This window comes from Oncorhynchus gorbuscha, linkage group LG15 (assembly GCF_021184085.1).
Source record: "Oncorhynchus gorbuscha isolate QuinsamMale2020 ecotype Even-year linkage group LG15, OgorEven_v1.0, whole genome shotgun sequence".
NCBI lineage: Eukaryota > Metazoa > Chordata > Actinopteri > Salmoniformes > Salmonidae > Oncorhynchus > Oncorhynchus gorbuscha.
The window spans coordinates 56,635,119-56,659,926 of record NC_060187.1 but is presented as its reverse complement, the minus strand read 5'-3'; the positions used below and the strand labels follow the sequence as shown (position 1 = coordinate 56,659,926).

Genomic DNA, 24,808 nt, shown 5'->3' with positions numbered 1-24,808 from the left:
GCTTAACATAGTCCTTACATTGAAGCTTATCTCTTGGCTGCTGTCATTCTAAATTTGCATACAAATGCGTGTTGAGGACAGAGCTAAATATCTTCCTGTTGTCAGAGTAAAGGTTTTGTTTACATTCTATTTCCTCTCAAATATTGCCCAATTCCCCCCTCACTAGTCCAACTAAGGTCACCCGACAGAAGGCTTATATTAACAGTCGAGGTATGTTCACTAACCTGCCAGTTGGACTGCATTGGCGGTGCTCATCTCAGGGGCGTCCTCTCCTAGGGTGGAGGCTGGTGGTGAGTTCCCGTACCCTGGGGTGCTGGGCCTGCTGGGGGAGCCTGATTCAGGGTCACTGGTGGATCCCCAGCGGTCCACTCCTTGCCCTGCCCTGTTGTCCCCTCCGGACCCGGAACCCCTGCCCCCGTCTCGCCTCTGGTGGACCCGCTGGTGCACAATCATCTGGTGGCGGCTGCGGAACACCTTTCCGCACTCGAAGCACTCTGTGGACTTGGCCTGGCTCTGCTGGAAGGACGAGGGACGTCGGCCCTGGCGGGAGGAAGGACGGTACTCCGAGTCACTCAGGCTCTCGGGGGTGCGCTCCCCCGGGGAGGTGTGGTGGCTACTACCCCCTCCCCCGCTGGCGCTGCTGCGTCTCCCTGAGCGTCTCTCCCTCTGCTGACCCTCCAGGATGTAGCGGCTGCTCTCCTTCTCGTACACCACGGTCCCTCCAGCCAGGGCCTCGTCCCCTTCTCCACCTACCGTAGCCTTTATACTGTGTGACTCCACAGGCTCCAGAACCCTGCCCCGAGTAGCCAGCTGCCAGGCCTGGTAGCTACAAACTGGGTCCAGCTCGGGGATTCTCTGGCCCAAGCGCCTCTTCTCTTCCTGGGGCTTTTCTTCGGCAGCTGGGCGGAGGCTGAGGTAATCCAAGAGGCGCCTTTTGGCACTGGGAGAGTCCCCGTCGTCACTAGGTCTCTGGCCCTGTGTCGGCTGCTTAGCCTGGTTGTGGACCTTCTCGTGGGCCCTCAGGCTCTCTCGGTCATGGAACAGGTTGCCACACTTGGAGCAAACCTGGTAAAGGCTTGTGGAGGTCACATTGGTCTCTGGGTCTTGGGTCACGTCGTTGATGGTGGCCGCGGCCTCTTGAGAGTCTGCCTTGGGCTTCCCCCGGCCGGAGGCCTTGGAACCATTGTGGGTCTTCATGTGGCTCTTGAGGAACCAGGCTTCCCTGAAGCGACGGCCACACACCCGACAACAGTGCTCAAGGAGGCCTGCGTGTTTCTTCATGTGGGACTTAAGGAACCAGGCCTGTGTGAACACCTGGCCACACGTCTCACAGGGGAAGGCACCATCAGTGACCTGAGTCCCTGCTTCTCCCTCCGTTGCCACTGCCTCCTGACTCACTGGGTTAGTCTCGTCCTCCATGTCGGCTGTGATGTGGACCTTCTCGATGTGACTGAGGAGTTGGTCCTCGCGCTGGGTCTGGTACCCGCACAGACGGCAGCAATATGGCCGCTGCTCAGAGCTGCACTTCTCCCTTTTGACGCTCCTCACCGCCGTCTTCCCTATTCCCTCTTCTGTGTTAGCGTCTCCGTTGACGACCCTGTTACAGGCCGAGCTGCTCTTCGTCGGACTGGTTCCACCGTCCAGGCCCTCGGACACACCCACTTCACCCTCCTCTTCCTCCTCTGGCCCCTCCTCCTCCTCGGGGTGGTGGCTAGTGAGTGTGCGCAGTTTGTGGCTGCGGATGTGGACCTTGAGGTTTCCCTTCTGGGAGGCGCGGTGGTCGCAGTAGGGACACTTGTAGGGGCGTGCGCCTGTGTGGCGACGCATGTGCTGCGATAGAGAGCTCTGGAAGGGGAAGCTGCGGCCACACACGTTGCAGTCGTAGGCTTGGGCCTTGTCTTCTTCCCCCTCTTCTCCATCTCCTCCATGGCTGGCCTTGCCACCCTCTTCCCCCAACGCCAACCCTCCCGCCTGGGTCTCCATGTCCTCCACTCCTCCTCCGCTCTCTCTGGGGTTCATGGTGCTATGCCTCCCACTCCAACTCCCTGCCTGCGCTAGCTCGCTAACAGTGGATTTACACTGCTATCTGCAGTAGCTCATCTAGCTCTAGCGTTCTCCGTCTGTATCAGCCGATCCCAATGCTATCTGTCCGTGCTCATCCACTGCCAACTGTAAGGGTGCATCCAGTGCTATTTAGGCCGTGTTCATCTGACACTCTTTGCTTAGTGAATCCAATGCCATCTATCGGTCTTCATCCATGCAGTGACAGTCAGTGAATCCAGCACTGTCGATGCACCTGCTATAGGGCCCTTTGTGAAGACATCAAGCGCTATCTGGAATCGCACATCTCTGGGTACCTTACACTGTGTCAGACAGAATCCGCCATGGTAATATGGCAACACATTGAGCTCTATCTGTGGCTCTGTATAGTCAGACGCTGTTACTCCATGTCCCCACTCCTGTTCAGTTCAACTGGCTGGCTTTTCTTTGGCTTTATTTTTCATCACATCAGCAGCTCCCAGGTTGCATCACTCTCTGTGAGCTCTCTGTACAGCCTGTGCAGGTCCTCACCCTGAGAGAGAGAGAGAGAGAGAGAGAGAGAGAGAGAGAGAGAGAGAGAGAGAGAGAGAGAGAGAGAGAGAGAGAGAGAGAGAGAGAGAGAGAGAGATCAAATGAAATCAAGTACTCACTAATTATGATAAATCTTTCTAAATGTCTTTTATATCTTGTGCAACATGCTTATTTTGGCAATACAGAAATGGAGAGAGAGAGAGAAAAAAAAAAGAGTGAGAGAGAGAGAGAGAGAGAGAGAGAGAGAGAGAGAGAGAGAGAGAGAGAGAGAGAGACAGAACAAAGAGACAGCGTTAGCATAGCCAAAGCATGCCACTTCACCTATAGTGATCCGTTAAATATTTGCATATTCATATCTCCAGGTATGTGTCAGAGCGTGCAGCACGTGTGTACGTTTCTATGTAAGTAAGCACGTCAGCGTGTGTATGGGGTGATATCATATGTAAGTCTGTTGAAATGTCAGACAGAGAGGGCCACTGTGTGTGATTGTGCATGGCGCTGCCACTGACGCCACTCCAGCTGAGTCGACACTTTGAACACAATCGCACCGCAGAGCAACGTTCATTCACATCAGCAAGATCAGCACCAGTAGCCTGAGCCTAGCCAACATATTCCCCACGCCCGCTTCAACTGACACTATCACATGGCAGAGATCTTAAGCACACAACAGGAAGTGGCTCTCTTTACTCTTCCAGAGAGAGAGAGAGAGAGAGAGAGAGAGAGAGAGAGAGAGAGAGAGAGAGATCATTTATGAGTTGCTTTACACTCTCTCTCATGTCTCAATCTCACTGTTGCAAGTTCCACAATTATGCATGTGGGCTCAACAAAAGCCCAATTGAAGTGCAGGACACATACCAACAAAGGACAAAGGCACCAACTAATGTGAACTTTTTACCTCGAAAAGCCCCTTACTGTATTCAGATTCATTTCAATTTGACAAGATACCAGAAGAGACTAAAAGGGATGATAAATATATAGAAAGGAAGAATAATAGCGGAGTGAGTTGGAGTTATGAGGAAGGTTGATTGACAGCACGATTACAGGTTATTACATAACTCACAGCTCATAACTCACCAGGCTGAGTGACTGACTATCGTTATAAGTGGATAATTGGCCATGATCACAAGAGGATGAGGTGGGAAATGAGGGGCTATCAAAACACACACACACACACACACACACACACACACACACACACACACACACACACACACACACACACACACACACACACACACACACACACACACACACACACACACACACTGTCACGAATATTACCGAAGGTGACTCCCCTTCTTGTTCGGGTGGCGCTCGGCGGTCGTCGTCACCGGTCTACTAGCTATCACCGATCCCTTGTTCTTTGTTCGTTTGATTTTGTCTAATTGGTATCACCTGTTTCTTGTTTGGTTGTTAGGGTGGAGTTATTTAAGTTTGTTCAGCCCGCTTCTGTTTCGTGCGGGCTTGTTCGTCTGTTTTGTGTTAGAGTGTTGTTGTTTGTATTCCGGGTTTTCGCGCTGTCCGTTATTATTTCTGATCATTGGTTTTCTACTTTTGTTCATGTTATTTTTTCCTGGACATTGAAGCGTGTTTTTCCCACATCCTTTTGCTCTCTGCGCCTGACTCCACACCTCTTCACTCATTATTCGTAACACACACACACGCACTATATGTCAGTTTAACCGTGCCTGTGTAAGTTATCACAAAGCAGTTATCATCTGCTAAACATGGACATCATACGGATTGAGCAATATGTCAACAGCAAGTCAGGCATAAACGCAATAGGTATTGTGCCTACATAGTTGGGAGCATGTGGGAGCATGATACTGCCTACTGCCTATGACAGAAGCCCATTGTATTGTATCAGAGAGAGTGAATATCTCAGACATTAAGATTTCACTGATCCACATGTTACAATCTAAGCCGCTTAAAGTTAAAAACCAGTTGGAACCCTTTGGTTTCGGGCCTCTATCCCCCCCCCCTGTTCTCGAAGGTGCTGAAGACATTATGTTCCATTGAGAATTACTGAAAGATTCAAGGTCTGACTGCCAGCCACAACCTAAATGATAAACAGTCACTGTTAAATAAGTGAGACAGTACAGGTGCTTCAAAGTCCTCTACCCTGCAGAGACTGCTGCCCTATGTACATAAAGTCACTGAACACTGGTCACTTCAATAACGTTTACACACGGTTTTTACTAACTTTATATGTATATACTGTATTCTAGTCATGGATAATACTATATAACTAGTGCTGTACACAACGTTTCCATTCATATACTGTCCACACTGTCTATGCACACCATTTATATACACTGAGTGTACAATACATTAGGAACACATTTCTAATATTGAGTTGCACCCGCTTTTTCCCTCAGAACACCCTAAATTCGTTGGAGCATGAACTCTACAAGGTGTCGAAAGCGTTCCACAGGGATGCCGGCCCATGTTGACTCCAATGCTTCCCACAGTTGTGTCAAGTTGGCTGGATGTCCTTTGGGTGGTGGGCCATTCTTGATACACACGGGAAACTGTTGAGCGTGAAAAACCCAGCAGCGTTGCAGTTCTTGACACACTCAAACCGGTGCGCCTGGAACCTTCTACCAGACCCTGTTCAAAGGCACTTAAATATGTTGTCTTGCCTATTCACCCTCTGAATGGCACATGTACACAATCCATGTCTCGATTGTCTCAAGGTTTAACAATCCTTATTTAATCTTCATCTACACTGATTGCAGTGGTTTATAAAAGGTGACATAAATAAGGGATCATAGCTTTCACCTGAATTCACCTGGTCAGCCTGTGTCATGAAAAGAGCAGGTGCTCCTACTGTTTTTGTATTCCGGTCTCTGACATAGGTCCTTCGGATGTTTCTCAACTTCTTGCTATTCTTTTTCTACTTGTTGGATTATGTGTGGATTGCTATTGTATTGCTAGATATTAGTGCACTGTTGGAGCTAGAAACATTTGACAACTGGCAATTTCGCTGCACCTGCGACAACATCTACAAATCCGTGTTCGCGACCAATACACCGTGATTTGATTTGATCAAAGTCAAGTCTAAGAATGATTTTACTGGCAGAGCATTGAGCCTCAAAACACAGATAGTAGTAATCGCAAAAAAAAAAAAAAAACGAAAAGAGACTTCAATGAATCACACTAAAACAAGCCTTAAGCAAATTACACAAGGGCATTTCCCATGGAAAAGGACCCATGAGCACCAACATGTGAAGTTCATAGGAGCATGTCAAATGAAAGCTAGGAGTCTTTCGTTGAGGGAAAATAAGGCATAGATACATTTTTCAACCATTTTCCATTTTTTTTAACATGAGGCATACGTAAAGGCTTTGTTTTTTTGATAAACCGGTCGAGAAGGAGTCTGAGAAAACATCTATCACAAAAAGTCTTAAAAGGTATCAAAAATACATCAAACACAATAATGTTGACGTACAGACCTTGCCAATTAATATCAACACTTATATTTCGTTTTTGTTGACCTGTAGGTTTAAGCAATATGGCCTTGTGCCTTGTAATTCCGTAACCAAAAACCTACATATCTTTAAGATATTTTCAAATATATCTCCCTCGCGAGGAAGGAGGATAATGAAAGCTCACAGGAGTAACAAGTAAAGGTAGACCCATCAATTAGCTATAGTTATTTTGCTGACATATAATACAGTCTGAGTCTAGACAACTCCTCCCTCGATCTCTCTCCCTCTCCAGGTCACCTCTCCCAGCTCTTACTGACACCTACCCATAAGCACCCTCTCTTTCCATTTACTGTAACCAGCATTTTCACCCACTAAGCACTGGACGTCCATGGACGTTGAAAAGTAGTTGAAATTTGGTCAGTCCACACTGGCGTTGATGTTAACGTCCACAGACAGACTGGACTGGGTGTCACGTCCTGACCTTAGTTCCTTTTTTATGTCTCCATTTTAGTTTGGTCAGGGCGTGAGTTGGGGTGGGCATTCTATGTTTTTGTTCTATGTTTTGTATTTCTGGTTTTGGCCTGGTATGGTTCCCAATCAGAGGCAGCTGTCAATCGTTGTCTCTGATTGAGAACCATACTTAGGCAGCCTGTTTTCCCACTATGGGTTGTGGGTAGTTGTTTTCTGTTTTGTGTTGCTGCGCCTTACAGGACTGTTTCGTTACTTTCATTGACTTTGTTATTATGTTTAGTTTTTCTGTCCCAATAAAATAACATGAACACTTACCACGCTGCGCATTGGTCCGATCCTTCATACTCCTCGTCAGAAGAGGAAGAAAACCGTTACACTGGGACAAATCTGAACCTATCATAAACATATGATTCACAGGTTTGTATAGTACAGCACAGTAGAGATTCTTTTTACTGTACTGAACTATACTCTACTTTACTGTCATGTACTGAACTCTACTGTGCTCTACTGCACTGTACTCTACCCTACATTACTGCCCTACTCCTGTCGTGTTTTGCCGTGATTGTGTATCACCCTGTTGGACATTAATAAACTCTGTTTCTGTTAAGTCGCTTTTGGGTCCTCTTTCACCTGCATGACAGAAGGAACCGACCAAGGAATGGACCCAGCGACTTCAGACGCTCGTTACACTGCCGTCGAGATCCAAGGAGCCATGCTCGGCAGACACGAGCAGGAATTGTCTGCTGCTCGCCATGCCGTGGAGAACCTGGCCGCTCAGGTTTCCGACCTCTCTGGACAGTTCCAGAGTCTACGTCTCGTGCCACCTGTTACTTCCTGGCCTGCCGAGCCTCCAGAACCTAGGGTTAATAACCCACCTTGCTACTCCGGGCAGCCCACTGAGTGCCGCTCCTTTCTCACGCAGTGTGAGATTGTGTTCTCTCTCAACCCAACACATACTCTAGAGAGAGAGCTCGGGTTGCTTACGTCATTTCACTCCTTACTGGCCGGGCTCGAGAATGGGGCACAGCTATCTGGGAGGCAAGGGCTGATTGCTCTAACAAGATTCCAGAACTTTAAAGAGGAGATGATTCGGGTTTTTGACCGTTCAGTTTTTGGTGGGGAGGCTTCTAGGGCCCTGGCTTCCTTATGCCAAGGTGAACGGTCCATAACGGATTATTCCATTGAGTTTCGCACTCTTGCTGCCTCTAGTGAGTGGAACGAGCCGGCGCTGCTCGCTCGTTTTCTGGAGGGACTCCACGCAGTGGTTAAGGATGAGATTCTCTCCCGGGAGGTTCCTTCAGATGTGGACTCTTTGATTGCTCTCGCCATCCGCATAGAACGACGGGTAGATCTTCGTCACCGGGCTCGTGGAAGAGAGCTCGCATCAACGGTGTTTCCCTGCTCCGCATCGCAACCATCTCCCTCCTCTGGCTTTGAGACTGAGCCCATGCAGCTGGGAGGGATTCGCATCTCGACTAAGGAGGAGGGAACGGAGGATCACCAACCGCCTGTGCCTCTATTGCGGAGTTGCTGGACATTTTGTTAATTCATGTCCAGTAAGAGGCCAGAGCCCATCAGTAAGCGGAGGGCTACTGGTGGCGCTACTACTCAGGTCTCTTCATCTAGATCTTGTACTACTATGTCGGTCCATCTACGCTGGACCGGTTCGGGTGCTACATGCAGTGCCTTGATTGACTCTGGGGCTGAGGGTTGTTTCATGGACGAAGCATGGGTTCGGAAACATAACATTCCTTTCAGACCGTTAGACAAGCCTACGCCCATGTTTGCCTTAGATGGTAGTCATCTTCCCAGTATCAAATTTGAGACACTACCTTTAACTCTCACAGTATCTGGTAACCACAGTGAGACTATTTCTTTTTGATTTTCCGTTCACCGTTTACACCTGTTGTTTTGGGTCATCCCTGGCTAGTATGTCATAATCCTTCTATTAATTGGTCTAGTAATTCTATCCTATCCTGGAACGTTTCTTGTGAAGTGTTTAATGTCTGCCATCCCTCCCGTTTCTTCTGTCCCTACTTCTCAGGAGGAACCTGGCGATTTGACAGGAGTGCCGGAGGAATATCATGATCTGCGCACGGTCTTCAGTCGGTCCCGAGCCAACTCCCTTCCTCCTCACCGGTCGTATGATTGTAGTATTGATCTCCTTCCGGGGACCACTCCTCCTCGAGGTAGACTATACTCTCTGTCGGCTCCCGAACGTAAGGCTCTCGAGGATTATTTGTCTGTGTCTCTTGACGCCGGTACCATAGTGCCTTCTTCTTCTCCGGCCGGGCGGGGTTCTTTTTGTTAAGAAGAAGGACGGTACTCTGCGCCCCTGCGTGGATTATCGAGGCTGAATGACATAACGGTTAAGAATCGTTATCCGCTTCCCCTTATGTCATCAGCCTTCGAGATTCTGCAGGGAGCCAGGTGCTTTACTAAGTTGGACCTTCGTAACGCTTACCATCTCGTGCGCATCAGAGAGGGGACGAGTGGAAAACGGCGTTTAACACTCCGTTAGGGCATTTTGAGTACCGGGTTCTGCCGTTCGGTCTCGCCAATGCGCCAGCTGTTTTTCAGGCATTAGTTAATGATGTTCTGAGAGACATGCTGAACATTTTGTTTTTGTCTATCTTGACGATATCCTGATTTTTTTCTCCGTCACTCGAGATTCATGTTCAGCACGTTCGACGTGTTCTACAGCGCCTTTTAGAGAATTGTCTCTACGTAAAGGCTGAGAAGTGCTCTTTTCATGTCTCCTCCGTTACTTTTCTCGGTTCCGTTATTTCCGCTGAAGGCATTCAGATGGATTCCGCTAAGGTCAAGCTGTCAGTGATTGGCCCGTTCCAAGGTCACGTGTCGAGTTGCAGCGCTTTTTAGGTTTCGCTAATTTCTATCGGCGTTTCATTCGTAATTTCGGTCAAGTTGCTGCCCCTCTCACAGCTCTTACTTCTGTCAAGACGTGTTTTAAGTGGTCGGTTCCGCCCAGGGAGCTTTTGATCTTCTAAAAGAACGTTTTACGTCCGCTCCTATCCTCGTTACTCCTGACGTCACTAGACAATTCATTGTCGAGGTTGGCCTTCAGAGGTAGGCGTGGGAGCCATTCTATCCCAGCGCTTCCAGTCTGACGATAAGGTTCATCCTTGCGCTTATTTTTCTCATCGCCTGTCGCCATCTGAGCGCAACTATGATGTGGGTAACCGTGAACTGCTCGCCATCCGCTTAGCCCTAGGCGAATGGCGACAGTGGTTGGAGGGCGACCGTTCCTTTTGTCGTTTGGACAGACCATAAGAACCTTGAGTACATCCGTTCTGCCAAACGACTTAATGCCCGTCAAGCTCGTTGGGCGTTGTTTTCGCTCGTTTCGAGTTTGTGATTTCTTACCGTCCGGGTAGCAAGAACACCAAGCCTGATGCCTTATCCCGTCTGTTTAGTTCTTCTGTGGCTTCTACTGATCCCGAGGGGATTCTTCCTTATGGGCGTGTTGTCGGGTTGACAGTCTGGGGAATTGAAAGACAGGTTAAGCAAGCACTCACGCACACTGCGTCGCCGCGCGCTTGTCCTAGTAACCTCCTTTTCGTTCCTGTTTCCACTCGTCTGGCTGTTCTTCAGTGGGCTCACTCTGCCAAGTTAGCTGGTCATCCCGGTGTTCGAGGCACTCTTGCGTCTATTCGCCAGCGCTTTTGGTGGCCGACTCAGGAGCGTGACACGCGCCGTTTCGTGGCTGCGTGTTCAGACTGCGCGCAGAAGAAGTCTGGTAATTTTTTTCTGCTTCTGCTCCTGGTCTTGCTGGGTCTCAGTCTGTTCCCTGCCATCGCATCTCTCCTGTTCTTGTCCCTGCCCTTGCTGTGTCTCAGTCTGTCCCTAGTTCTCATTTTTTTTTTAGAGTAGTACCCTAGTTTCCCTTTTTATCGTTTTTCGTTACGGTCCTGAGGAGAGGAGTTGGGTTCTTTCTCGGGACGTGCTGGACCGTTTGATCTATGATTTCCTCCGTTGCCGCCAGTGTTCCTCCTCGAGAGCGCCAGGGGCGCTCGGTGAGTGGGGGTACTGTCATGTTTGTCATTTATTATCTTGTCTTGTCCCTGTGCTCCCATTCTATTCGTTTCCCTCTGCTGGTCTTATTTGGTTCTTTCCCCCTTCTATCCCTCTCTCTCCCCCTCCCTCTCTCCTCTCTCGCTCTCTCTTCTCTCTATCGTTCCGTTCCTGCTCCCAGCTGTTCCTATTCCCCTAATCATCATTTAGTCTTCCCACACCTGTTCCCGATCCTTTTCCCTGATTAGAGTCCCTATTTATTCCTTTGTGTTCCGTTCCTGTGCCGTCGGTTCCTTGTTTTGTATTCACCATGCTGTGATTGCGTTTCGCCCTGTCCTGTCGTGTTTTTGCCGTGATTGTGTATCACCCTGTCCTGTCGTGTTTTGTGCCTTCTTCAGACGCTGCGTGTGAGCAGGTGTCTCAGTCGACTACGGCCTGCGCCTACCCGAAGCGACCTGCAGTCTGTGGCCGCTTCTCCAGTTGTTTTTCTGTTAAGTCGCGTTTGGGTCCTCTTTCACCTGCATGACAGGGTGTAAATCCACTTCAGTTACTGTAGTTCAATAACCAAGAGATTTTTTTTCAAATTCAAGGTACCATGTCATAGCTGACTCCCCATTCTTCCGCAGACATCTTTGAATCATAATTCGGAGCATATATTTAACAGAGCTTTTGGAAAACGTGGTCGCATAAAAACCGGAGATTTTACCATAACTCTGTTACCAAAGTTTGCATCTGCACAGTTATTCCAATGAATTTGTTTTTGTAAACTTTTCTGTAGAAATGGTTCAAACTATTCCTTGTGCATAGAGTTATACTTTGAAATCAATGGTTTTTGTTTGGAATCCATTTTAAAGTCAAAGCGTAAATACCTTGGAATCGCCCATAAGGAATTCACATTGCTAGAAAGGACTGACAAGTAAACACCTTGATCTGAACAGATCTTCATTCTCCCCCTTTTTCTTCCTTAATATCCCTCCCATCTGTCTCTTACCCCATTTAGTCTGAGAGTGGTTACATTTCTCCAGCCCCATTCCTCAGCTGTTAACCAACTCAGTGGCGGGGAGTTCACTTCATTATTGTTCGAACTGCAGATTGCCCCTTCAATAAATACTTCCTGGTTTATTTCTTACTGTTTAATCGTAAAAAAAGAGGATAATGATCTTATTTGTAATTAAATGGGGTTTGCTGATTGGGTAAGTATTCGGCGAGCATTAAGCCTGTCATCCACCAGACGATCACATGTCCAAATGAAACTGTAATGAGATTAGCCTAGCTGAAGGAGAAACAATGTGTTCCCCTCTCAACACAAAGTAAGAAAAAAAGGACAAATTGGCTAATAGTGTATGTGTGTCTCTGTGGACGTGTTTAACTGGTAGGGACCAGAAGTCCTCACCAGAATAGTAAACAAACAAAAATCTGACCAACTGAGGTCATTTTGTTTATCCCCACAAGGTCAAATGCTATTTCTAGGGGGTTTACGGTTAAGGTTAGAATTAGTGTTAGAATTAGGTTTAGGGCCAGGGTTAGGAGCTAGGGTTAGGATTAAGGTTAGGTTTTTGGGTTAAGGTTAGGTAAGAGTACGGGTTAGGGTTAGGTTTAGGGGTTAGGGAAAATAGGATATTGAATGGGACTAAATTGTGTGTCTCCACGAGGTTAGCTGTACAATACTTTGTGTGTGTGTGTGTGTGTGTGTGTGTGTGTGTGTGTGTGTGTGTGTGTGTGTGTGTGTGTGTGTGTGTGTGTGTGTGTGTGTGTGTGTGTGTGTGTGTGTGTGTGTGTGTGTGTGTGTGTGTGTGTCCCCAGAGGGACAATGTTACCATTCATTATTATGACTTCTGTGATGAATCAAAGACATGATTTCAACATGTCCACCCCAATTCTCCCCACCCCACTGATCCAAAAAGATCCTCATATACATGATAAGCCCAACCTTGAAATGACTGCCTTGGCTGTCATGTAGCCCACTCCATCTTGCTAGCGTTGATCCCAACCCTGATGCAGACGTGATGGTTTGAGAAGGGCTAAGTCTATTACACTGTAGCTCTATAAATGTATCGTACCATGAGTTTAAAACCCAAATAACCGTTATCAGCTGAGATAAGGGGGGTGTTAGTGGAGAGGAAGAAAAAAGCACCCCCCCCCACACACACGCAAAATGTTGAACTCAGACAGCTGAAGGTCTAGCTGCTGTGTGAAACAAGGAAATCCGCTCTTAATTTTCCCATCGGCCCAGAGCCCTTCAAAGAAGGGGGCCTATTTCCATCTCAGATCTCAGGGAGGTTCTTAGGACATCCGGAGCTGGTCTTGCAGCACATTCATCTGTGTGTCAGGCAGGGAGAGAGACAAGGAAGGAGGGGCAGGAGGGTGAGGAGAGCGGAGGGCCAGAGCTTTACTCTCATCGCCGTGATGGACGACACTGTCAGCCAGAGGGAGGGCTCTCAATCACAACAAACAGTGCAAAGAGAGACGGAGATGCAGCACACATCTCCAAACACAGAGGAGGGGGGGGGGTGATTTGGCCTTTAAAAACACACTTTCTCTCTCTCCTTCTCACTCACTATACGCTTTATTAAAGAAAATGGCTCAGGGCCATTTCAGTGGCCATTTCAGTGTGGGGCATGTTGTAGCCCCATTGGTTACACAGAGCACAGCATGGTATGCTCTCGTTGGCTGGCCCTCAATACATATCCGTCGCCAAACTCATTGGCTCCAGGTCATCTATAAGTCTTTGCTAGGTAAAGCCCCACCTTATCTCAGCTCACTTGTCATCATAGCAACACCAGCAGGTGTATTGCACTGGTCACCCCCAAAGCAAACACTTCCTTTGGCCACCTTTCCTTCCAGTTCTCTGCTGCCAATGACTGGAACAAATTGCAAAAATCTCTGAAGCTGGAGTCTTATATCTCCCTCTCTAACTTTAAGCATCAGCTGTCAGAGCAGCTTACCGATCACTGTACCTGTACAAAGCAAATCTGTAAATAGCAAACTTGACTACCTCATCCCCATATTATTACTTACCCTCTTGCTCTTCTGCACCCCATTATCTCTACTTGCACATCATCATCTGCACATCTATTACTCCAGTATTAATGCTAAATTGTAATTATTTTCGCCTCTAGGGCCTATTTACTGCCTACCTTGTTTATGTGTAACTCTGTGTTGTTGTTTTTGTCACACTGCTTTGCTTTATCTTGGCCAGGTCACAGTTGTAAATGAGAGCGTGTTCTCAACTGGCCTACCTGGTTAAATAAAGGTGAAATAAAAATAAATACATTTTTTAAGAGGAACCTGTACGGAAAGAAACTGAAAAGTGGACTGCTTATTCCCACACACATGCTTGAACAAATGCACAAACACACACATACACACGCCTGCACACTCACACAGAAACACGCACACAGAAATGAAATTGCCAAACAGAGGGGTGCTTTACAAAAGTTATCCACCCAGATTTCGACGAGGTCCACGCACACTGTGAGCTTCTAACACTGCTCCATACAGAGAGAGGGAGAAAGTAAGCTTTGAAAGTGACTGGTACATTACTGAGAGTTGCTTTGGGCATTAGACACAGAGAACTCTTTAAAACACACACACACACACACAGTACAGAGACAGGGGCTCATAAAGTGGACATTCAGTGCTCAGAGCGGGACAGCAGTGGTGTGGACAGAGCCCCCGTCCCCTCGCCTCTCCCTCCATCAACCCCAAGCCAGCGGATTCTCAGACCAATCAATAATCCATTATGAACAAACTCTGCTTTGCCTCCCCACTCCCGGCAGGCAGACAAAGAGCCCTGCTGTAAGCTGTGTGATGGAGAGAACCAGAAGAAGAGAGGGATAAACAACGACAGGAGGACAGGGCAGTAGACGACCCATGGCATGCCCAGTTTGGAAACGCATCGGCTACTACTTGTGCATACAACTTTTCAGACACAGTTATGTTATCTAATGACTTGTGTACGTATGCAATGCATGTTAATGTACATGTGCGTATGACCAATTGGTGTCGCCTGTAACATACAAATAAAAATCTAATCAATTTGATTCTCTGTAGCTTACTTTGTTGTTTAACTCTTCCTGTCATGCTCCCTGTTCATATAGCTGAATGTATTAGCTTCAATGACAATAATGAGGCTTTGCGTTCTAGTGCAGTCCCAGTCCTGCTGTGTGTGTGTGTGTGTGTGTGTGTGTGTGTGTGTGTGTGTGTGTGTGTGTGTGTGTGTGTGTGTGTGTGTGTGTGTGTGTGTGTGTGTGTGTGTGTGTGTGTGTGTGTGTGTGTGTGTGTGTGTGTGTGTGTGTGTGTGTGTGTGTGTGTGTGTGTGTGTGTGTGTGTGTGTGCGCATGAGCACTGTGGTGTGTGCGTGGGACAGGCCCATGTAGTGTTTGGGTGGAGGGCAGCAGAGTCCCATAGCCCAGCACTCTGTGGACTGCCTGGGCCAAGGTCTGGGTCTAGGACTGTCAAAGCAGGTCAAGCTCACAGACTGGGAGACCAGCGGGGGGCTCACGGCGTCCATTATCCCCCCCATTCTCCGTCCCCTATACCCATACCAATCATACCCCCCCACCCAACCCCAGCCACAGCCCCAACAGAAACCCACCTTTAATGTGTCAGCATAGACAAAATAATGGAGGGATCGTCTCTCTCCCTCTCTCTCTCTCTCTTTCTGTCTCTGGTTGTCTCCAGACCTTTGATAAGTGGGATGGGAGGAGGGTGGTGAGTGGTGGGTGGAAGAGGAGGGTGGGGGTCTCTCTATTTACGTGAGATGGGTCTTACAAATGAAAAGCACCCACTGGATCCCTGCTTGGGTGTATATAGCAGGGCTGTAGGAGAGAACAGGGGCCAGAGCAGGTGTTTGGGTCAACAATGTCATATTAGATTTCGGAGAATGGGCCGTGCTGCTGGATTTACTCCATGGTCAAGGAAAGGAGGGAGGGGTTTTCAACCACAAAAAAAAAGGTTGTTCTGCAGCACCCGGCCTCTCACCACTAGAATTCACTTTTGTTAATGATCTATTTCCCTTGTTTTGGCAATGCAAACATGTTTCCCATGCCAATAAAGCCCCTTAAATTGAATTGTTCTGGACACCTTGGAATCTGTTTGAGTTGTTCTCACATTGTCTACTTTGCTAATTGATTCTATGTGCTTTACTGGCAGCGGCTTACTCATTTCTAGTAAGAAACCATACCAATTACCAAACAAAACAACTTAAAACAACAGGACACTCTTAGAAATAAAGGTGCAATCTAGAACCTAAAGGAGAACCCTTTGAAGAACCCGTTTTGGTTCCAGGTAGAACCCTTTTGGGTTTGATGTCGAACCCTTTCCACAGAAGGCCCTACATGGAACCCCAAAGGGTTCTACCTGGAACCAAAAAGGGTTTTTACCTGGAACGTAAAAGGGTTCTCCTATGGGGACAGCTGAATAACCCTTTCATTTCTAAGAGTGGAGTGTACTGTATACTGGTTTCCTGTATGCTGCGCTGTCTAATCCAAATGTGAGAAAGAGGGAAACACACTGAGGCTGTCCCCAAACTGGCCCTCACATCTGCAGGGTTAACTCCAGAGGGCCGTTTGTGTGAATGCTTCACTCTCCCTCCCCCCACCACCCCTGTCTGTTTTTCTCACACCACTCGTTAACCCCTAGCTGCTCCCACAGGAACGCCCTGTTTGTATAAATCTGAATGACCTCTTCTACTCATGATAGCATTCCACACAAAGATGCAGAGTTGGCCACTTAACTTAACCAAACGAACTACTACTGAGCTAAACCACCCAGAGAGATTGAGAGATGCAGCAGTGGCTTTACATTGAAAGTAGTGATTAAGGATGGCACAATTAACATATAACCGCGTAAACTGAGGCTTAAGGATGAAAATAAAATTGAAACCTTTTTTTTTTTTTTTACTATTCCAATTTCCAGGGTTAGAGGTTCCAAGTCTGTTGTAATAATTATGTTTTAATGTATGCTGCTGCATTGAAGGCCTAGGCAACTGAAAGGTGAATGCACCAATTTGTAAGTCGCTCTGGATAAGAGCGTCTGCTAAATGACTTAAATGTAATGTAAATATGAAGAATAGTTTGCTACAACACCTTGCTTGTTGTAACAAGGGTCAGCAAAGTTTTATCACGTTAAGGGTCCGCATAAACTACCTAAATCACATGAACACCCAGCCGTCCCTTCTGTCAGCTGTTAGATAAAAAACAACATATGTAAACATACATACAAACTATATATATATATATATATATATATATATATATATATATATATATATATATATATACACACACACACACACACACACACACACACACACACACACACACTAGAGGTCGACCGATTTTTCAACGCCGATACCGATACCGATTATTGGAGGACCCCAAAAAAAAGCCGATACCGATTAATCAGCCGTTTTTATTTTATTTGTAATAATGACAATTACAACAATATTGAATGAACACATATTTTAACTTAATATAATACATTAAAAAAATCAATTTAGCCTCAAATAAATAATGAAACATGTTCAATTTGGTTTAAATAATGCAAAAACAAAGTGTTGGAGAATAAAGTAAAAGTATGTGCCATGTAAAAAAGCTGACGTTTAAGTTCCTTGCTCAGAACATGAGAACATGTGAAAGCTGGTGGTTCCTGTTAATATGAGTCTTCAATATTCCCAGGTAAGAGATTTTAGGTTGTAGTTATAGTATTTATAGGACTATTTCTCTCTATACCATTTGTATTTCATATACCTTTGACTATTGGATGTTCTTATAGGCACTTTAGTATTGCCAGTGTAACAGTATAGCTTCCGTCCCTCTCCTCGCCCCTACCTGGGCTCGAACCAGGAACATATCGACAACAGCCACCCTCGAAGCATCGTTACCCATCTTAATTATAACATAACACACAGAAATACGAACCTTTAATCATTAATATGGTCGAATCCGGAAATCATTAAATAAATTTAAAAACATTTATTCTTTCAGTGAAATACGGAACCGTTCCGTATTTTATCTAACGGGTGGCATCCCTAAGTCTAAATATTGCTGTTACATTGTACAACCTTCAATGTTATGTCATAATTATGTACAATTCTGGCAAATTAATTACAGTCTTTGTTAGGAATAAATGGACTTCACACAGTTCGCAACGAGCCAAAATAGAACTGTTTGGCCATAATGACCATTGTTAAGTTTGGAGGAAAAAGGGGGAGGATTGCAAGCCGAAGAACACCATCCCAACCGTGATGCACGGGGGTCGCAGCATCATGTTGTGGGGGTGCTTTGCTGCAGGAGGGACTGGTGCACTTCACAAAATAGATGGCATCATGAGAGGGGAATATTATGTGGATATATTGAAGCAACATCTCAAGACATCAGTCAGGAAGTTAAAGCTTGGTCGCAAATAGTTCTTCCAAGTGGACAATGACCCCAAGCATACTTCCAAAGTTGTGGCAAAATGGCTTAAGGACAAGAAAGTCAAAGCCCTGACCTGAATCCTATAGAACATTTGTGGGCAGAACTGAAAAAGTGTGTGCGAGCAAGGAGGCCTTCAAACTAACTCACTTACACCAGCTCTGTCAGGAGGAATGGCCCAAAATTCACCCAACTTAATTTGGGAATCCTGTGAAAGGCTACTTGAAACGTTTGACCGAAGTAAAAAAAAAATGTAAAGGCAATGCTACCAAATACTAATTAAGTGTATGTAAACTTCTGACCCACTGGTAATGTGATGAAAAAAATAAAAGCTGAAATAAAACGTTCTCTCTGCAATTATTCTGATATTTCACATTCTTAAAATAAAGTGGTGATCCTAACTGACCAAAAACAGGGAATTTTTACTAGGATTAAATGTCAGGAATTGTGAAAAAGAAAGTTTAAATGTACTTGGCTCAGGTGTATGTAAACATTTAACATAACATTAACATTTAAGTCATTTAGAAATAAATTGTATATATATATATATATATATATATATATATATATATATATATATATATATATATATATATATATACAACTTGGTTTAAACTGAGTTTAAATGTATTTGTATATATGTATCTGTATATATATATACAGTTGAAGTCGGAAGTTTACATACACCTGAGCCAAATACATTTAAACTCAGTTTAAACCAACTTTTATATATACATATATATAACAAACAAACAAGGCCCTCTGGAGTTAACCCTGCAGATGTGAGGGCCAGTTAAGGATGTCTTTCATAAGCGGGCAGCCTTAGTGTGCTTCCCTTTTTTTCAGATCCTTCTCACATTTGGACTCGACAGACCAACATACAGACAACAAGTATACACTACTGTTGTTTTAAGTTGATTTGTTTGGTACTTGGTATGGCCCCATCAGTTTACATTCTTTGAATGAATCTTCTTCATTACCATGGAAATGATTGCATCAACTAACAGCTGACTGAAGAAAGGACGGCGGGGAAATTTAGTCAATTTAGTTTCTGCGGGGCAATTTAGTCAATTTAGTTTCTGCGGGGCAATTTAGTCAATTTAGTTCCTGCGGGGCAATTTAGTCAATTTAGTTTCTGCGGGGTAATTTAGTCAATTTTGTTTCAATTTAGTTTCTGGGGCAATTTAGTCAATTTAGTTTCTGCGGGGTAATTTAGTCAATTTAGTTTCCGCGGGGCAATTTAATTTCTGCGGTAACATGGACTCTTAGCAATATGATAAAACTTAGTTGTTCCTTTCTGAAACAAGCAAGGCGCTGGAGCAAACAAGTCTTCACTTGCCTAGGCAACAACATCCACAATGCAGCAGCAGCACACATAGAATTAGAATAAATAGAACAGACTTGGAACCCATAACTGTGGACATTTTAATGGTAAAACCATGGGTACACTCACAATAGCTGCCTGGTATTGTGATGCAATCATTTAGAATGTTCATTCAAATGATGTAGGGTGCGTTCTCACTCTCACTCTCTCTCACTCTGGAGTGCCAGAGTGCGCTCTGGGTGTTTGTAAATTCAGAGAGTTGTCAGATCTCGGAGCGTTAAGAGAGCACACTGGATGCTCTGGCCGGGGAGTAGGGTTGATCAGAGTGTTCGGACCACACAATGGCAGTCAAGCACTCAAGCAAACTGGTTAGCTTGCTAGCTACTTCCAGACATAAATGAGAGAACAACTCAGATGAGAGTGCTCTGAAATCGGAGTAGATAGAAGAGCAATTTTAAGAACACTTACGAACTCGCCCGTAAACTGATATGGCTCACGCAATCAAATGTATTTTTGTAATGTCAGCTGAGTTGAATCAACAAATATTGATGGGTACACTTCCTGCTTTTATTTCCTGCTTTGCCCCTATGGATACACTCACAATGGCCACCAGTCCACTCATTACACCACCATGGACTTGAATGACAGCACATGCAGTCAGGAGTTTTTTGCTAATCGCATGGTTAGTACGGAGACTGCGGCCATTTTTTTTGTTTTGTACCGCTAGTCGACTGCACTTGCGCCAAACTCTGGTTCATCCCATAGCTTGTTCTCCATCTTCCTTATTAATAGTGAGCCAACATGTTTTCAGCACTTCTATTTCCCTGACTGATCAAAACTAGTTCTCGTTCGATCTCGTCTCTCTGCAGCAGATATAGTGAACAATAGCTTTCCCAATTCAACACCTGTGAATACTGTATGCCTCGCTGTATGTCTCTCTCAAATGTCAATATGCCTTGTATACTTCTTGATCCAAATCAGTCAGGTTTCAAGACTAGTCATTCAACTGAGACTGCTCTTCTCTGTATCATGGAGGCGCTCCGCACGGCTAAAGCTAACTCTCTCTCCTCTGCTCTCATCCTTCTAGACCTATCGGCTGCCTTTGATACTGTGAACCATCAGATCCTCCTCTCCACCCTCTCCGAGTTGGGCATCTCCGGCGCGGCCCACGCTTGGATTGCGTCCTACCTGACAGGTCGCTCCTACCAGGTGGCGTGGCGAGAATCTGTCTCCTCACCACGCGCTCTCACCACTGGTGTCCCCCAGGGCTCTGTTCTCGGCCCTCTCCTATTCTCGCTATACACCAAGTCACTTGGCTCTGTCATAACCTCACATGGTCTCTCCTATCATTGCTATGCAGACGACACACAATTAATCTTCTCCTTTCCCCCTTCTGATGACCAGGTGGCGAATCGCATCTCTGCATGTCTGGCAGACATATCAGTGTGGATGACGGATCACCACCTCAAGCTGAACTTCGGCAAGACGGAGCTGCTCTTCCTCCCGGGGAAGGACTGCCCGTTCCATGATCTCGCCATCACGGTTGACAACTCCATTGTGTCCTCCTCCCAGAGCGCTAAGAACCTTGGCGTGATCCTGGACAACACCCTGTCGTTCTCAACTAACATCAAGGCGGTGGCCCGTTCCTGTAGGTTCATGCTCTACAACATCCGCAGAGTACGACCCTGCCTCACACAGGAAGCGGCGCAGGTCCTAATCCAGGCACTTGTCATCTCCCGTCTGGATTACTGCAACTCGCTGTTGGCTGGGCTCCCTGCCTGTGCCATTAAACCCCTACAACTCATCCAGAACGCCGCAGCCCGTCTAGTGTTCAACCTTCCCAAGTTCTCTCACGTCACCCCGCTCCTCCGCTCTCTCCACTGGCTTCCAGTTGAAGCTCGCATCCGCTACAAGACCATGGTGCTTGCCTACGGAGCTGTGAGGGGAACGGCACCTCAGTACCTCCAGGCTCTGATCAGGCCCTACACCCAAACAAGGGCACTGCGTTCATCCACCTCTGGCCTGCTCGCCTCCCTACCACTGAGGAAGTACAGTTCCCGCTCAGCCCAGTCAAAACTGTTCGCTGCTCTGGCTCCCCAATGGTGGAACAAACTCCCTCACGACGCCAGGACAGCGGAGTCAATCACCACCTTCCGGAGACACCTGAAACCCCACCTCTTAAAGGAATACCTAGGATAGGATAAAGTAATCCTTCTCACCCCCCCCCCCCCTTAAAATATTTAGATGCACTATTGTAAAGTGGCTGTTCCACTGGATGTCATAAGGTGAATGCACCAATGTGTAAGTCGCTCTGGATAAGAGCGTCTGCTAAATGACTTAAATGTAAATGTAAATGTTGTATACTGTTGCTCAGGTTAGTTATCATTGTTTTAGTTCACTATGGAGCCCCTAGTCCCACTCCTCATACCCCTGATACCTCCTTTGTCCCACCTCCCACATATGCGGTGACCTCACCCATTACAACCAGCATGTCCAGAGATAAAACCTCTCTCATCATCACCCAGTGCCTGGGCTTACCTCCACCATACCCGCACCCCACCATACCCCTGTCTGCGCATTATGCCCTGAATATATTCTACCATGCCCAGAAACCTGCTCCTCTAATTCTCTGTCCCCAACGCTCTAGGCGACCAGTTTTGATAGCCCTTAGCCACACCCTCATACTACTCCTTCTCTGTTCCGCGGGTGATGTGGAGGTAAACCCAGGCCATGCCTGTCCCCAGGCACCCTCATTTGTTGACTTCTGTGATCGAAAAAGCCTTGGTTTCATGCATGTCAACATCAGAAGCCTCCTCCCTAAGTTTGTTTTACTCACTGCTTTAGCACACTCTGCTAACCCTGATGTCCTTGCCGTGTCTGAATCCTGGCTCAGGAAGGCCACCAAAAATTCAGAGATTTCCATACCCAACTATAACGTCTTCCGTCAAGATAGAACTGCTAAAGGGGGAGGAGTTGCAGTCTACTGCAGAGATAGCCTGCAAAGTAATGTCATACTTTCCAGGTACATACCCAAACAGTTCGAACTACTAATTCTGAAAATTACTCTCTCCGGAAATAAGTCTCTCACTGTTGCCGCCTGCTACCGACCCCCCTCAGCTCCCAGCTGTGCCCTGGACACCATTTGTGAATTGATTGCCCCCCATCTAGCTTCAGAGTTTGTTCTGTTAGGTGACCTAAACTGGGATATGCTTAACACCCTGGCAGTCCAACAATCTAAGCTAGATGCCCTCAATCTCACACAAATCATCAAGGAACCCACCAGGTACAACCCTAACTCTGTAAGCAAGGGCACCCTCATAGACGTCATCCTGACCAACTGGCCCTCCAAATACACCTCCGCTGTCTTCAACCAGGATCTCAGCGACCACTGCCTCATTGCCTGTATCCGCTACGGTGCCGCAGTCAAACGACCACCCCTCATCACTGTCAAACGCTCCCTAAAACACTTCTGTGAGCAGGCCTTTCTAATCGACCTGGCCCGGGTATCCTGGAAGGACATTGACCTCATCCCGTCAGTTGAGGATGCCTGGTCATTCTTTAAGAGTAACTTCCTCACCATTTTAGATAAGCATGCTCCGTTCAAAAAATGCAGAACTAAGAACAGATACAGCCCGTGGTTCACTCCAGACCTGACTGCCCTCGACCAGCACAAAAACATCCTGTGGCGGACTGCAATAGCATCGAACAGTCCCCGCAATATGCAACTGTTCAGGGAAGTCAGGAACCAATACACGCAGTCAGTCAGGAAAGCTAAGGCCAGCTTCTTCAGGCAGAAGTTTGCATCCTGTAGCTCCAACTCCAAAAAGTTCTGGGACACTGTGAAGTCCATGGAGAACAAGAGCACCTCCTCCCAGCTGCCCACTGCACTGAGGCTAGGGAACACGGTCACCACCGACAAATCCATGATTATCGAAAACTTCAACAAGCATTTCTCAACGGCTGGCCATGCCTTCCTGGCTACTCCTACCTCGGCCAACAGCTCCGGCCCCCCCGCAGCTCCTCGCCCAAGCCTCTCCAGGTTCTCCTTTACCCAAATCCAGATAGCAGATGTTCTGAAAGAGCTGCAAAACCTGGACCCGTATAAATCAGCTGGGCTTGACAATCTGGACCCTCTATTTCTGAAACTATCCGCCGTCATTGTCGCAACCCCTATTACCAGCCTGTTCAACCTCTCGTTCATATCGTCTGAGATCCCCAAGGATTGGAAAGCTGCCGCAGTCATCCCCCTCTTCAAAGGGGGAGACACCCTGGACCCAAACTGTTACAGACCTATATCCATCCTGCCCTGCCTATCTAAGGTCTTCGAAAGCCAAGTCAACAAACAGGTCACTGACCATCTCGAATCCCACCGTACCTTCTCCGCTATGCAATCTGGTTTCCGAGCCGGTCACGGGTGCACCTCAGCCACACTCAAGGTACTAAACGACATCATAACCGCCATCGATAAAAGACAGTACTGTGCAGCCGTCTTCATCGACCTTGCCAAGGCTTTCGACTCTGTCAATCACCATATTCTTATCGGCAGACTCAGTAGCCTCGGTTTTTCGGATGACTGCCTTGCCTGGTTCACCAATTACTTTTCAGACAGAGTTCAGTGTGTCAAATCGGAGGGCATGTTGTCCGGTCCTCTGGCAGTCTCTATGGGGGTGCCACAGGGTTCAATTCTCGGGCCGACTCTTTTCTCTGTGTATATCAATGATGTTGCTCTTGTTGCGGGCGATTCCCAGATCCACCTCTACGCAGACGACACCATTGTATACACTTTCGGTCCGTCATTGGACACTGTGCTATCTAACCTCCAATCGAGCTTCAATGCCATACAACACTCCTTCCGTGGCCTCCAACTGCTCTTAAACGCTAGTAAAACCAAATGCATGCTTTTCAACCGATCGCTGCCTGCACCCGCATGCCCGACTAGCATCACCACACTGGATGGTTCCGACCTTGAATATGTGGACACCTATAAGTACCTAGGTGTCTGGCTAGACTGCAAACTCTCCTTCCAGACCCATATCAAACATCTCCAATCGAAAATCAAATCAAGAATCAGCTTTCTATTCCGCAACAAAGCCTCCTTCACTCACGCTGCCAAGCTTACCCTAGTAAAACTGACTATCCTACCGATCCTCGACTTCGGCGACGTCATCTACAAAATTGCTTCCAACACTCTACTCAGCAAACTGGATGCAGTTTATCACAGTGCCATCCGTTTTGTCACTAAAGCACCTTATACTACCCACCACTGCGACTTGTATGCTCTAGTCGGCTGGCCCTCGCTACATATTCGTCGCCAGACCCACTGGCTTCAGGTCATCTACAAGGCCATGCTAGGCAAAGCTCCGCCTTATCTCAGCTCACTGGTCACGATGGCAACACCCATCCGTAGCACACGCTCCAGCAGGTGTATCTCATTGATCATCCCTAAAGCCAACACCTCATTCGGCCGCCTTTCGTTCCAGTACTCTGCTGCCTGTGACTGGAACGAATTGCAAAAATCGCTGAAGTTGGAGACTTTTATCTCCCTCACCAACTTCAAACAT

General features: G+C 46.9%; 1 protein-coding gene across 1 annotated transcript in view; it reads right to left on the bottom strand.

The window, feature by feature from the left end:
• LOC123997539 (zinc finger protein 516-like) overlaps positions 1-24,808 on the bottom strand; it is an 81,427-nt gene that overhangs the window by 20,662 nt on the left and 35,957 nt on the right. The window contains exon 2 of the mRNA XM_046301890.1: positions 225-2,572. Coding sequence (XP_046157846.1) covers positions 225-2,019 — 1,795 coding nt within the window. The 5' untranslated portion in view covers positions 2,020-2,572. The remainder of the gene's footprint in view (positions 1-224; positions 2,573-24,808) is intronic.